Source organism: Hemitrygon akajei, chromosome 2 (genome assembly GCF_048418815.1).
Source record: "Hemitrygon akajei chromosome 2, sHemAka1.3, whole genome shotgun sequence".
Lineage (NCBI taxonomy): Eukaryota > Metazoa > Chordata > Chondrichthyes > Myliobatiformes > Dasyatidae > Hemitrygon > Hemitrygon akajei.
In genome coordinates this window covers 109010176-109024721 of record NC_133125.1, presented here as the reverse complement: position 1 = coordinate 109024721, position 14546 = coordinate 109010176, and the positions used below count along the sequence as shown (strand labels likewise).

General features: G+C 43.7%; 1 protein-coding gene across 3 annotated transcripts in view; it reads right to left on the bottom strand.

The window, feature by feature from the left end:
• Positions 1 to 14546, bottom strand: part of abcc4 (ATP binding cassette subfamily C member 4 (PEL blood group)) — a 274021-nt gene that overhangs the window by 239239 nt on the left and 20236 nt on the right. For all 3 annotated transcript variants that reach the window (XM_073027133.1, XM_073027141.1, XM_073027152.1), the window contains exon 2: positions 10617 to 10727. In XM_073027133.1, coding sequence (XP_072883234.1) covers positions 10617 to 10727 — 111 coding nt within the window. The remainder of the gene's footprint in view (positions 1 to 10616; positions 10728 to 14546) is intronic.

The following is a 14546-nucleotide window of genomic DNA, read 5'->3' as shown; positions in this document are numbered from 1 at the left end:
TCAACCGATTCTTCTTCGTCTTTCCTGCTTATTACATCTTCAAATAATTCCAACAGGTTTGTCAGGCAATATTCTCTCTTAAGGAAATCATACTGACTATGGCCTATTTTATCATGTGCCTCTAAGTACCTAGAGACCGTATCCTTATTAATTGACTCCAACATCTTTCTAACGGACCACTGAAATCAGACTAACTGGCCTATAATTTCCTTTCTTCTGCTTCTCTCCCTTCTTGAAGGGTGAAGTGACATTTGCAATTTTGCAATCTTCCAAAACCATTCCAAAATCTAGTGATTCTTGAAAGATCATTAAAAATGCCCCCACGATCTTTTCAGCCACCTCTATCAGAACCCTGGGGTGCACACCATCTGGTTCAGATAACTTATCTACCTTCAAACCTTTCAGTTTCCCCAAGAACCTTTCCCTAGTTATGGTAACTTCACTCACTTCATGAAATCTGATACCTGGAATTTCCACCATACTTGTGCCTTCTGATACAAAATACTTTTCAAATCTTTTTATTCTTATTATTCAAAAATAGCACAAGTACATCAAAGTAACAACACTTACAATGCCTCATAAAAGAAGAAATTATCTTAAGGATTGAAAATTTTTGTGAATAAAAAAAACCTACTAAGCAATAAAAGTGAGGAAAAAAAGAAACCCACTGGAGGAAAAATGCTTATTCAGTTCATCTGCCATTTCCTCATCCTGCATTATTACCTCTCCAACATTGTTTACCAGCAGCCAAATATCCATTCTCACCTCTCTTTTACACTTCATGTATCTGAAGAAGCTTTTTGTATCCTCTAATTTTATTACTTTTTTAAAAAAGTTACCTTCTGTTGGTATTTAAAAGCTTCCCAATCCCCTAACTTCTCACTATTTTTTGTTCTATTATTTGCCCTCTTTGCCTTTTATGTTGGCTTTGACTTCTTGTTAGCCACAGTGTGTCATTTTGCCTTTAGAATACTTACCGGTATTCCTCTTTGAGATGTATATATCCTGTGCCTTCCAAATTACTTCCATAAATTCCAGCTATTGCTCTCTGCCGTCATCCCTGCCAGTGTTCTTTTCCAATCAATTCTGGCCAACTCCTCCCACATGCCTCTGTGATTCACTTTACTCCACTTTAATACTGATACATCTGACTTTAGCTTCTCCTTCTCAGATTTCAGGGGGGAATTTGATCATATTATGATCACTTTCCCCTAAGGGTTCTTTTACCTTAAGCTCTCTGATCAATTCCAGTTCATTGCACAACTCCAAATCTGGAACAGCTGATCCTCTAGTGGGCTCAACCACGAGCTGCTCTAAAAAGCCACCTCGTAGGCACTCTAGAAATCCCCCCTCCTGGAATCCAGCACCAACCTGATTTTCCCATTCTACCTGCATACTGAAATCCCCCCATGACTATTGTAACATTGCCCTTTTGACACGCATTTTCAGAAGTCAGAGTACTGAGTACAAAAGCTTGATGGCAATGGTACGATTGTACAAGATGCTGGTGAGACTGCACTGGGATTATTGTGTTTAATTGTAATCTCCTTGCTAGACAAAATATGTTATAAAAGTGGTATCAGTGCAGACAAGATTTATATGGGCATTGGCAGGACTTTAATTATCAAGATACAAGGAGAGGTTGGATAGGCTAAAACTTTATTCCTTAAAGCACAGGAGACTTGAAAGGTGATTTCATAGGAGGTATATAATATCATAAGGGGCAGAGATGGGTTGAATGTACTCCGTCTTTTCCCCAGGTTTAGCAAATCAAGAACTAGAAAGCAAAGGTTTAAAATGAAAGGAAAAAGATTTAAGAGGAACTTGTTTGTATGTATATATACACATATGTACACACAAGACGGACCCTATTTGGAATGAGCTACCAGAGGAAGTGGTTAAGGCAAAAACATAGTAATAACCACAACCACGTTATTTAAAAGTCAGTTGGACAGGTACATGGATTAGAACAGTTTAGAAAATTACTGACCATATGCTGGCAAGTTGGACTAGCTTGGTGGGGACACATTATTCTACATGGACAAGTTGGTCTGTAGGTCTTGTTCCATGCTATATAATCTACGACTAAGCTTGCCACAGGATGCAGCAGAATAGAATTGTAGACACGGATAGAGAAATGACAGATGGTGTTGCATCTAGAAAAGTACAAGTTGTTACACTTTGGGAGGTCAAATGTAAAGGGACACTACATAGTTAATGGCAGGATCCTCAATCGTTCTTTTGCATTTAACTTCCTTGACAAGTTTGACCGCAACAAGCTTCTGGAATGCAGCTTGAGAGCAAAATAGAGCACAAGTTACATAAGAAATAGCAGGTCATTAGCACACGAGAGAATCAAAGTGTTTACAGAAAGTTCAGGGAGAAAGTATAAAGAAAATAAGACAGTCAGGGACTTGCCATGAGAAAAATTTGATAGCAAATATAAAATTGAATCCAACAACATGTGAACAGGAAAATGGTTGTATGGAAAGGTGGGGCTGATCAGAAACCACAAGCGAAATGTATTCATGTGGCCAGACAATAGAAACAATAATCAAATGACACTTATCCAAAATGTGCATTGGTACAGAAAGCTAGTGTGGACTGACTAAATACATAGATCTTGAAAACACAAGAATGCTGGAATCGGAAGAAAAACAAAGAAACAAAATTTCTGCAGGAGCTCAGTGAGTCAATCAGCATCTGTGTGGGGGCAGGGAAGAACAGCCTCAACATTTGCCAAGATTAAGCACAGAGCAGGTGACTGATTTACAGACTGCTTGCACTATCTGCAATGGCCGTTCCAAGTTCCCCATTGCATACCACTTCATTCTGCTTCCCATTCCCATAGTGAACTGTCTGTCTGCAGCCTTCTCCACTGCCAGGGTGAGGACAAACACCTCATATTCCACCTACATAGTCTGTAACCAAAAGTTAGAAACATTAAATTTTTCCTATTTCAGATCATCCTTACATCCCATGGGGGAGATTCAAATCCACTTCCAGTCCTCCTACCTTTGTCCCAATTCCCATATCCTGCATCCATTCCCCCATCACCTACTTCCAATCCCCATTCCACTAGGTTCCATCTTCAGGATCCCCTTCCCTATCTGTCCTTCATCTAACACTTATGATGCTGTTATGAGAATACCATGATGAAAGAATACAGAATACACTAGACAACAAATTGTTTCCTCATAAGTATTTTTGTTTATGATACACCGCTTGAAGCTGAAAATAAATATAATTTCAGACTACTTGCATCTTTTAGGAATTTGGAGAAATAATAAATTAACTTTTATTGAATACTAGACAACGGGGTGACCCATTGATGCATTCTTTGAGAGAAAGGTAGTGCAGTTGCTTTGGAAATTAAAGAAAAACTTAGTTTATTAAAGAAGAAAGACACATAGCAAGACAAATATAGCTCCTCCTCATTTAACGAAGGACATTTTTGATGAAACACACACAAAATGCTGGTGGAATGCAGCAGGCCAGGCAGCATCTATAGGGAGAAGCACTGTCGACGTTTCAGCTCCCACTAATTCAGCAATATCGGTGTGTTGAAATTTTATATGTTCATACGAGGAAAATATGTTCTGTGTGTTTAATACCCAAACGTTACTTAAAATGTTATGATGCTATTGACTTATAAGTGACTTATAATTGTTTAATATTAAGTTCGTTAGATAAACCCTTTTAGAAACAAAATTGAGTGTATTAGCCACTTAAGTTACAGAGAAAGGTTGAACAAGTTAGATCTCTATTCTTTGGAGAGTAGAAGGTTGAGGGGGGACTTGATATAGGTATTTAAAATTATGAGGGGATAGACAGAGTTGACGTGGATCGGCTTTTTCCATTGAGAGTAGGGGAGATTCAAACAAGAGGACATGAGTTGAAAGTTAAGGGGCAGAAGTTTAGGGGTAACATGAGGGGGAACTTCTTTACTCAGAGAGTGGTAGCTGTGTGGAACGAGCTTCCAGTAGAAGTGGTAGAGGCAGGTTTGATTTTGTCATTTAAAAAAAATTGGATAGGTATATGGACAGGAAAGGAATGGAGGGTTATGGGCTGAGTGCAGGTAGGTGGGACTAGATGAGAGTAAGCGTTCGGCATGGACAAGAAGGGCCAAGATGGCCTGTTTCTGTGTTGTAATTGTTATATGGTTATAAGTGATTTATAGTTGACTTATCACCTATATTCCGGTTGTGCTTAACAACCCCTGGTTGGCCGGTCTGCAAGTATATTATCAATATTAAACCGGTCTGCAGTGCACAAAAGGTCGGTGACCCCTGTGTTATCTGATTGAAAATCCTGATGGTTCTGTATCTAACTTTACAGGGCCCATGCTCCCTCTCACATAGCAAGGCCACTGGCTCAATGCTCTGTTGATCACACCAATATCCAATTTCCCACAGTCCCTCTAGCATGCAGAGGCCCTTTTTCCCAAGCTCCTTCTAGCACCCTGGGCTCACAGTTCCCATGCCATTTTGGGTCCCAATTTCTAAATGTTCTTTAAGCTAACCCAGGCTCCACTTCCCAGGCACACATCAAACTCACTGGGATCCCGGTTCACCCTCTCTTCAAACTCACCTGGGCCCAGTTCTTGCACTACCTACAAACTTGGTCATTCTAAAGGAGGAGCGTAGGGATCCATGACACGAGAAAGATTAGGAACCCCTGTTCTAGTACTGCAAAGCTTATTTGCATCCAACTGGATCCCATGAGATCTAACCATCAAGACCAGCCAACATGAACATTATCTACCACCCAAGCCTCATCTATGCCTTTAGTCATCTCTTCAAAATATTTTATTTTATACTTTCACTTGTTTTTAAAAACAAGTTGCACAGAATCAAAATGCATTGCAATGAAACCAGTGGGCTGAAAGAGTGTGAAAGATATGCAAGTATTCCAGCAGCAAATCTACTGATCATGCTGAGCCCTTGGTGTAGTTGATCCAAATCGAAGCTCTGACTGCACATCTGAACCACAGACCAGATCCTGGCCGAAGATAGACTTCTGGCCCCAGCTCTGACTACACACCCCATTGTAATGTCAGCCTTAATCAACTGAATGCCAGATTTCCAATCAGAATTTATTGGAGTTTTACTATTGTTGGAAATTTCAGAGAAAGGGATATTCTTGGTTTTTGTTGCTGTTGATAGCAGGCAGGTGAAGTATCAAAATCCCAGACAACTCATTACATCTTCGGTTTAATTTACTGGCAGTATAAACAACTAGATTTTTAAAGTGATCAGCTGCCAGGTGGAAGTATCTATGGATGAAGGATGCAACCAGGGACTGGCATCCAGCAATCAACAAGATGATAGGGGCTAAGGCAAGCTGACGTCATAAAAAGTGAGCAGCACAAGAGCGGAGGTCACAAGTATGAAAGTGTAGTGACTAAGTGTAGAGGATTTGCACAAAGTGCAGCTGCTGCCTTCCAGACTTACTCGTTGTACCTCCTGGGCACTGATTAACCTGCCAATTCAGCATTAATTTAATCATGCTCCTGGTTGCAGTAAAAATGATAATGAGATGCCCTTCATCTCAAGGGGCATGCTCAGCCATGCTATGCAAAACACTTCCAGAAAATCAAAAGGAAAAGCGCTGGCACCAAACTGCGGTTGGGATTTGCATTATTTGATACTTAATTTGCAGAAACACCTTCTCAGCAATCATGAGGAAATGAAAGATTTTAAAATTCTCTTTACCCTTCAATATTTCTCCTGGGATAGGAAGATCAATTTGCACATTATGTGATACACTTTACTAATTCCTCCTCCGGGGACTGTTGAGGTCGGAAAGCAACTCGAACTGATGAATTTTCTGCTGATGTTGACTATTACATCGAGCCTTCAGTATATTTTTCCACTCAAGTAAGTTTCAGATATTAAAATACCCCACTTGAACAAGAAGATTTTGATTACAGTTCTGGATTCGAAGTGAAACTTAACCTCAGAGCACTTTTGCTTTCAACAAAAGCCTGCAAAGGCTATTAATAGACTGCTGCAAGTCATACAAACGACGTCAAATAGCTACAGTCATGGTCTTCGAGCAATGCAGAACAGAAACCAGCTCTTCGGCACAACTCATCCACGCAAGCCACGATGCCCAGCTCAGCTTAGTCCCATTCATCTGCATCTGTCCACATCCCTTTTTCTAGCTATGTACCTATCCAAGCGTCTTTCCAGTACTATTACTATACCTGCCTCAACTATTTCCCCTGGTGGCTTATTCCACATAAAGCATCACCTCCTGTGCGAAGAAGTTGTACTCTCAAGTCAATTTCAGATTCCACCCTCTGACACCTTGAACCTATGCTCTCTAGCTTTTGATACCCTTTCCATGGGAAAAGACTTGTGTACTCATTCCATACACCTCACTATAGTTCAATGAAGTCTTAGCCTGCCCAACCCTCCCTGTAACTTAGACTTCGGCAATCTGCTTTGCACTCTTTCCAGCTTAATGACATGGTTTCTGCAATAGGATAAATGAGTTATACATAGAATCACTGAAGTGAGCAGACCGTCTAAGTAGTTTAAAATTTGCTATTGTTATGTTTGTGTTTCAAAATAGCAGTTGCTTCAAGTTAACTTTATGCATCCACCACCTCCAGCATATATCAGAGAGAGAAAAAAAGTGGTTTACCAGCAGTTCATAAGATGTGAAAATCTATTACAAGTTCAGAGACAGGGATCAAAGACAAGTCAAAAGGGCACACCAAGTACCGTATCAGACGCATCTAAAAATGAGCTACAATGTAGGGATACAAAGAGCACAGATGACGGTCTTTCACTAACGATCACACCAAGTCTGCACTATTCATCAGCACGCATTTTTCACTAATCCAACCCTTATCTATTTTCTTTTTCCCCCCACTTCCATTCCAGATGAAAGTGCTCATCGACACTAGGGAGAATTTACCGGGGCCAAACAACCGACCAGCCCACACAGCTGTGAAATGTGGAGGAAGCCAGAGAAATCCACAGTCCACAGGGAGGACGCGCGAACTCCACATGCACAGCTCTCGTGGACAGGAGTAAATCAGGGGTCACTGGAATTAGAGGCAGCCGGTCAGGTTTCTCCCACAAGGAGAGTCCAACACCGCCGTTTCTTCTCCTTCCTCGCGTCCAAGAAGGATCACAAGCTCGCCCGCCTGCAGCCCACGATGACTACCTCCAGCCCGGACCCCGACCTCTCAGACTTCGACTTCTCAGACCTTCGGCAGTCCAAAGACCAATCCACCTCTGACTCTAACCCCGACTGGAACCACAGCCTCCTGAACATGGGCATCAGCCCCCAGTGTGCCATGGACTCACTCGCTTCTGATTTGGACCTCTGTTCTGGCTCTAGATCCAGCTCGGACCGAGATCCTGACGCTATCCAGACCAGGACCGCTCTTACTGCTGCTGGGTCCTACCGCTCGTCTTATTCCTCTACCAGCCTCTATCATCCCCGCGACTCCCAAACTTCCCTCCACCCCTCATCTCCCCTCCATTCCTCTGATCCCTCATCCTCCCCTCTCCCTGAACATCCCAACCCCCACTCCTGAGACCTCCCACTCTTTACCCTCCTCTGACCCCAGCCCCAACCCTTGTCATGTCTTCACCATCCCCTCTGACCTTCCCCTATCTGAGGCAGAGTGTTCTGTGCTTAGCAAGGGCCTCACTTTTGTCCCCCTCTGTCCACACCTCAGTGAGGTCCATGCCCGGCATGACGCTGAACTCTTCTTCCGTCACCTACGTCTCCGAGCATACTACTTTAACAAGGATTCCCCTCCCCTACTGATGACCCCTTCTCCTGTCTTCAACCCCCTTCCTCCTCCTGGACACCCCCACTGGGCCTTCTACCTGCACTTGATCTTTTCATCTCCAACTGTCGCCGAGACATCAACCGTCTCAACTTCACCACTCCTCTCTCCTGTTCCAACCTTACTCCCTCTGAACACACTGCCCTCCACTCTCTCCACACTAATCCTAACCTCACCATCAAACCCGCAGACAAAAGTGGTGCTGTAGTGGTCTGGCGGACAGACCTCTACCTCAGTGAGGCCAAATGGCAGCTCTCTGACACCTCCTCTTATTTACCTCTGGAACACGACCCCACCAAAATACATCAAACCATTGTCTCCCGTACCATCACTGCCCTTATTGACTCCAGAGATCTTCCATCCTCAGCCAAAAAACTCATAATTCCCACACCGCTCGGTTTTACCTCCTCCCTAAGATTCATAAGCCTGATTGTCCTGGTAGGCCCATAGTTTCGGCCTGCTCCTGCCCCACCCAACTTGTATCCGCCTACCTGGACTCCATTTTTTCACCCATAGTTCAGTCCCTCCCCACCTACATCCGGGATACATCCCATGCCCTCCACCTCTTCAATAACTTCCAGTTCCCCGGTCCCGACTGCTTCATTTTCACCGTGGATGTCCAATCCTTATACACTTCAATTCCCCATCAAGAAGGCCTCAAAGCCCTCCGCTACTTTCTTGACAATAGACCTCACCAGTTCCCCAACACTACCACACTCCTCCGGTTGGCGGAACTGGTACTCACACCGAATAACTTCTCTTTTGGCTCTTCCCAATTTCTTCAGACCAAGGGTGTAGCTATGGGCACTCGCATGGACCCCAGCTATGCCTGCCTCTTTGTGGGTTATGTGGAACAGTCTATGCTCCAAATCTATACTGGTACTGCTCCCCAACCTTTCCTTCGATACATTGATGACTACATTGGTGCTGCTTCCTGCACCCATGCTGAGCTTCAATTTCATCGACTTTGCCTCCAACTTTCACCCAGCCCTCAAATTCACTTGGTCCATCTCGGACACTTCTCTGCCCTTTCTCGATCTCTCGGTCTCCATCTCTGGAGATAGACTGTCCACTGACATCTTCTATAAACCCACTGACTCCCATAACTACCTTGATTATACCTCTTCACACCCTGCCAAATGTAAAAATGCTATTCCCTATTCCCAGTTCCTCCGTCTCCACTGCATCTGTTCCCAGGATGAGGCTTTCCGTTCCAGGACATCCCAAATGTCTTCTTTCTTTAAGAATTGTGGTTTCCCTTCTGCCGTCATCAACGATGCCCTTACCCGCATCTCCTCCATTTCCCGCACTTCAGCCCTCAACCCCATCCTCCCGTCACAACAACAGGGACTGCATTCCCCTTGTCCTCACCTACCACCCCACCAGCCTCCGGATCCAGCATATTATCCTCCGCAACTTCCGCCACCTTCAACAGGACCTCACCACTAAGGACATCTTTCCCTCTCTGCCCCTCTCTGCTTTTCGCAGGAATCGTTCCCTCAGCGACTGCCTGGTCCACACGTCCCTCCCCACAGATCTCCCACCTGGTACTTATCCCTGTAAGTGAAAGTGCTACACCTGTCCCTACACTTCCTCTCCTACCACCATTCAGGGCCCCAAACAGTTCCTCCAGGTGAGGCAACACTTCACTTGTGAGTCCGTTGGGGTAATCTATTGCATCCGGTGCTCCCGCCTCTACATCGGCAAGAACCGACGCAGATTGGGGGACCGCTTCATCGATCACCTCCGCTCCGTCTGCAACAACAGACAGGATCTCCCGGTTGCCACCCACTTCAACTCTCCTTCACATTCCCATTCGGATATGTCCATACATGGCCTCCTCTACTGCCATGATGAGGCCAGACTCAGGTTGGAGGAGCAACACCTCATATACCGTCTGGGTAGTCTCCAGCCCCTTGGTATGAACATCGAATTCTCCAACTTCTGGTAATTCCTTCCCTCTCCCTTCCACCATCCCACTTTCACTCTGCCTCCTCTTCTAGCTGCCTATCACCTCTCTCATGATTCTGCCTTCTTCTACTACCCATAGTGCTTTCCCCTTAGATTCCTTCTTCACCTCTCCAGCCTATCCCCTCCCTGCTTCCCCTCCCCCACTCCTTGATCTTTCCTCTGATTGGTTTTCCACCTGGCACCTTCCACCCTCCCCCCACCTTCTTTAGAGGACTCCTGCCCCCTCCTTATTCAGTCCTGACAAAGGGTCTCGGCCCGAAACGTTGACTGCTCCTTTCAACGGATGCTGCCCGACCTGCTGAGTTCATCCAGCTTGTTTGTATGCGTTGATGAGTCCAACACCTTTCCTCGTCATTCCTCACCGTCAACATGCCGGGGCAGCGCATTGCTCAGAAATACAAGTACTATGGCTTGAAGGGCACACCAGAGACGGATCTATGGAAAATGACTCACTTCGTCATGCTCAGAAAACTTCCCATAACCAACAAAATACAAGTCAGGACCATGAAGGGATACTGCCAATTGGTTTTGATGCCTCTGATGCACCACACCCTTCAGGCCAAAGCAACTCACTTGATTTGTTATCAATCCTCACCTAAACACACACTATACTCCATGCACTATGGCTACAGTGTACACCACTGCTCAAATGCACTGCAGTTACTTATCTGGACTTCTCTAGCACTTCAAGGGGAGCTAGGGTCGGACAATAAATGCTGACCTTGCCAGCAAGATCCACAAGCCCAAAAAAAGCTTGAGAGTTTGATAACTACATGGATGCTTCATATACATTATGTAATCTAAAGGAACAGGAAATACTACTATTATTTACCTCTGTAGTTCTTTTCCCAACTTCTCAGATCCATCTTCAGGAAGAACTTTGTACAGGTCATTTTCTTCTAGTCTCCTTTTATAACCAATTTTGAACAGTGGATTGAGCCAACTATCAGATGAAAAATAAAAAGATAATTCAAATTATTTATTACATGTATTTTAAACTGTTCAATTTTAAATTAGAAATCAATTGTATTAAAATAGTAATAGATCAAAGATCAATGGTTTAGTAAAACATATAGTGGAAATAAACATCTAGAGTGACACTAAACTCTTACAAATCCACTCTCACCCATGAATTGCCTTTGACGTATAGTCACTAATCTTATGAGCAAACCCTGTTGGCAATTTCTGAATACCACAAAACCATTAATAGCAAGAACAATTTGAACAATTAATCTCTTTCAATGTTAATCCAGCACTAGGTAAGTGCCTAAAGCCCTCAGAAAAATATGCAATGGGTGTTTTGAAATAAAATCAATTTGAAATCTCATCTGAAATTCATAATAATAAGGCAATTCTTCAAGAGTGTTCAACAGGGTGTCAGGATTTATTAACGGGTCCACCATGAAACTAGCCGAACAAAGTGTTGAGATCCTGAGTCACTCCAATCTCACATAGTAAATACTGTTATTAGAAACATTCACTAAGATACACTCAAAAGAATCTCAAGCTTAAAATACCTTAAGTTATGATTATGAAGCGCCTTAGCCTTCTTAAACCAGAAAAAAGTTAGGACGGGTGTCTGATGATGGAGAGTAAACAGGGACTGACACGCTGCTGCTCTGCAACTGTGTGAATTCTTTCTCTTGTTCATGGAGATGAGCACAGTTATTCACTTGGCCTCTGCGTCCTTAGTCTACCTCTGTAGTTTGGTAGCCAGAGCTGTTAACTGTTGCTAGGTAATTTCCAGGGCTTTGATTATGAACACATCTTTGTACTTCGTTAGTAGCTGAGATGAGTATTTGATCTTCCCACCTGTTTTCCAAGGTCAAGCCAATTCTGAATCCAAATGGCCAAGTCACTATGGATTAAATATTTTTTTTAATCAAAATAATTCCTAATTTCTCACCTATGCAGGAGCGGCATGGTAGCATAGTTGTTAGCATAACTGTTATAGTGCTAGTGACACAAGTTCAATGCCCACCGTTGTCCATAAGGATCTTCTACGTTCTCCCTACGACCCTTGACTTTCTTACAGGTGCTCTGGTTTCCTCCCCCATTCAAAAGACGTACACGTTAGCAGGTTAATTGATCACGTGGAAGTAATTGGGCAGCACAGGCCCATTGGGCCGGAAGGGTCTGTTACCTCGATGTACCGCTTTAAAAAAACCAATTCCAACCCCACCCTCCCCCACCTCCAAGATTCAACCAGTTGCTGATACACTAGGCTTAGCTTAAAGTGGCCAATTAACCACCCAACCTGCTCATCCATGGGAAGCAGGAAGAAACTGGAGCACCCAGAGAGAAAAAAAGACACAGGAATAATGCACAAACTTCACATTGACAGCATCCAAGGTCAAGCCATGCCCTTGGCACAGCGAGGTAGCAGCTCTGTTAGCCGCACATTGGCTTTGTAGGGTACATGAACAAGAATTGCAAGCCAGGTCTGAGCATACATCCAGAATCAATATTTCAGAGAAAACAGTTTGGAACGTGATACAAGCAGCTAGCTCAACTGATGCCAGCAAATATAGAGACAGATTGCACAGGCTTGTCTGTTTGCTGTTGTTTGAATACATATTTTTGCCACTTTTTTCAGCTTTTCGATATTACTGTTAAAGCTTCAGCATATAGAAAGGGGATTGAAAATCTGGCTGAACGGTGCCACAACAGCCTCTCAACATCAGCAAGACCGAGGAGCCGACTGCTGAGTTCAGGAGGAAACCTGAGATCCAGGAGCCAGTATTCATCAGAGGTGGAGAGGGTGAGCTTTAAATTCCTCGATGTTACCATTTCAAAGGATCTGTCCTGGACCCAACATGCAGGTACAATTGCGAAGAAAGCACTCAGCACCTCTACTTCCTTAGAAGGTTGTGAAGATTCTGCACGATATCTAAAACTTTGATAGATGTGTGGTGGAGAGTATATTGACTGGAAACACCAATGCCCTTGAACAGAAAATCCTACAAGAAAAATTAAATATAAATAGTAGATATAGCACAGTCCATCACAGGCCAAGCTCCCTCCACCAGTGAGCTCATCTGTACAGAAAGATGTTGCAGGGAAGTAGCATCCATCACAAGGACTCCCCACAACTCAGGCCATGTTCTCGTCTTATTGCTGCAATCAAGGTGGTGGTACAGGAGCCTCAGGATCCACACTACCAGGTTCAGGGACAGTTATTATCCCTCAACCATCAGGCTCTTGAAACAGTGGGGATATCGTCACTCACCCCATCACTGAACTGTTCCCAAAACCTATGGACCCACTTTAAAGGACTCTTCATTTCATGTCCTCATATTTATTGCTTTTTTTCCTCCTTTCTTTTGTAATTGCACAGTGTGTTGCATTGTGCACTTTGGTTGTTTGCCCGTCCTAGTGACTGCAGCCTTTCATTGATCCTATTACGTTCCTTGTAGTTACTGAGAATGCCGATAAGAAAACGAATTGCGGGGTTTTATATGGTGACATACATGTACACCCTATCCTCATTATATGCAAGGGATACATTCCACGCAGGTGACGCATAGTATGAAAATGCATAATGTGAATAATTATTTAAATAGAGAAAATAGGGATGCGTTCCAGAGGGCTTCCTAAATATGTTTTATCTGTAATTTATTCACATTTTCATACCAATACGACACAAAAGCAGTACAAGGCAATATTCGTATTATATTTCAGCAATTTAAGGTAATAGTCAATGTAATAAATCATAGAAAGTTAACATACTAGGGTGTACAGTAGTCACTAACAGTGGCAGGTGTGTTCGCTCCGGGAGATGAGTGGTTGTTGTGGTGTCGGGCAGCTTTACATGGATAAGGTGGATGGTTGTGGTCGTCAGGATCATCGAGCACAGCAAGGGGTGAAGGAAGACTCATAGAATGGCAGCAGGAGATGACACCGGGTTTGAAGAAATTGGTGAGGGTTGTTTGCTTGGCAGCATTTTGTTTTTCAGCATAAATTTGCTTGTAGGGAAGAAGGGTTGACGGCAGGGAATGACTGGAATGCTGACTCCGTTCTAAACTTGGGTCCCCGTCCATCGCCATTCGTGCCAAGTGTTCCGACTTCCACCATTCCCTCACTGTTGGTAAACTCCCGGGATTTTCAAAATCATCTGTTGCTTGCAGCATCTGAGAGATAACTCGCCATAAAACAAAATACGTCTTGAATGTAGATCACACCTTGGTCGAGAGGCTGAATCAGCAATGTTGTGTTAGGCAGCAGGAGACGCACTGTTATGTTAAGATGAATGCTGTCCAAATGTTTAGGATGGGCTGGCGCATTGTCAAGCAACAAAAGAACTTTAAAAACAAGTTTCTGTTCCCAGCAGTAGCATCCCAGAACTGTGTTACCTTTACCTAACGCCGCCCTGTTTATAATTTCCAACTTTTTTTTCCCCAAGTGTTAAAGCAGTTCTATGCCGCTTGGCTGATGGCCCAGGAACTGACATCAGATGCTTAGGAGGCATAGTTAAATATTTCAAGCACAAAATCACTGCACTGTAGGTAAAAACTCAAAAGTTTAAGAGCGCAAGATCGTACATCCACACCTTGCCAAAACCAACGCGAGACTGGCAGGAGTGAGACTGTGAGGTGCTCACACCTGACTTGTATTGGCAGGAAAGCAGTGCTTCTCATCCCAACAGTGAGACTGTGAGGCATGAGCACGTGACTTGTGCTGGCGGGAAAGCGGTGCTCCTCGCATAACTGAGTTTTGGGCGTATGTAAGGAGATGTTGGTAGAAATAGGTTCCTCGCATAACT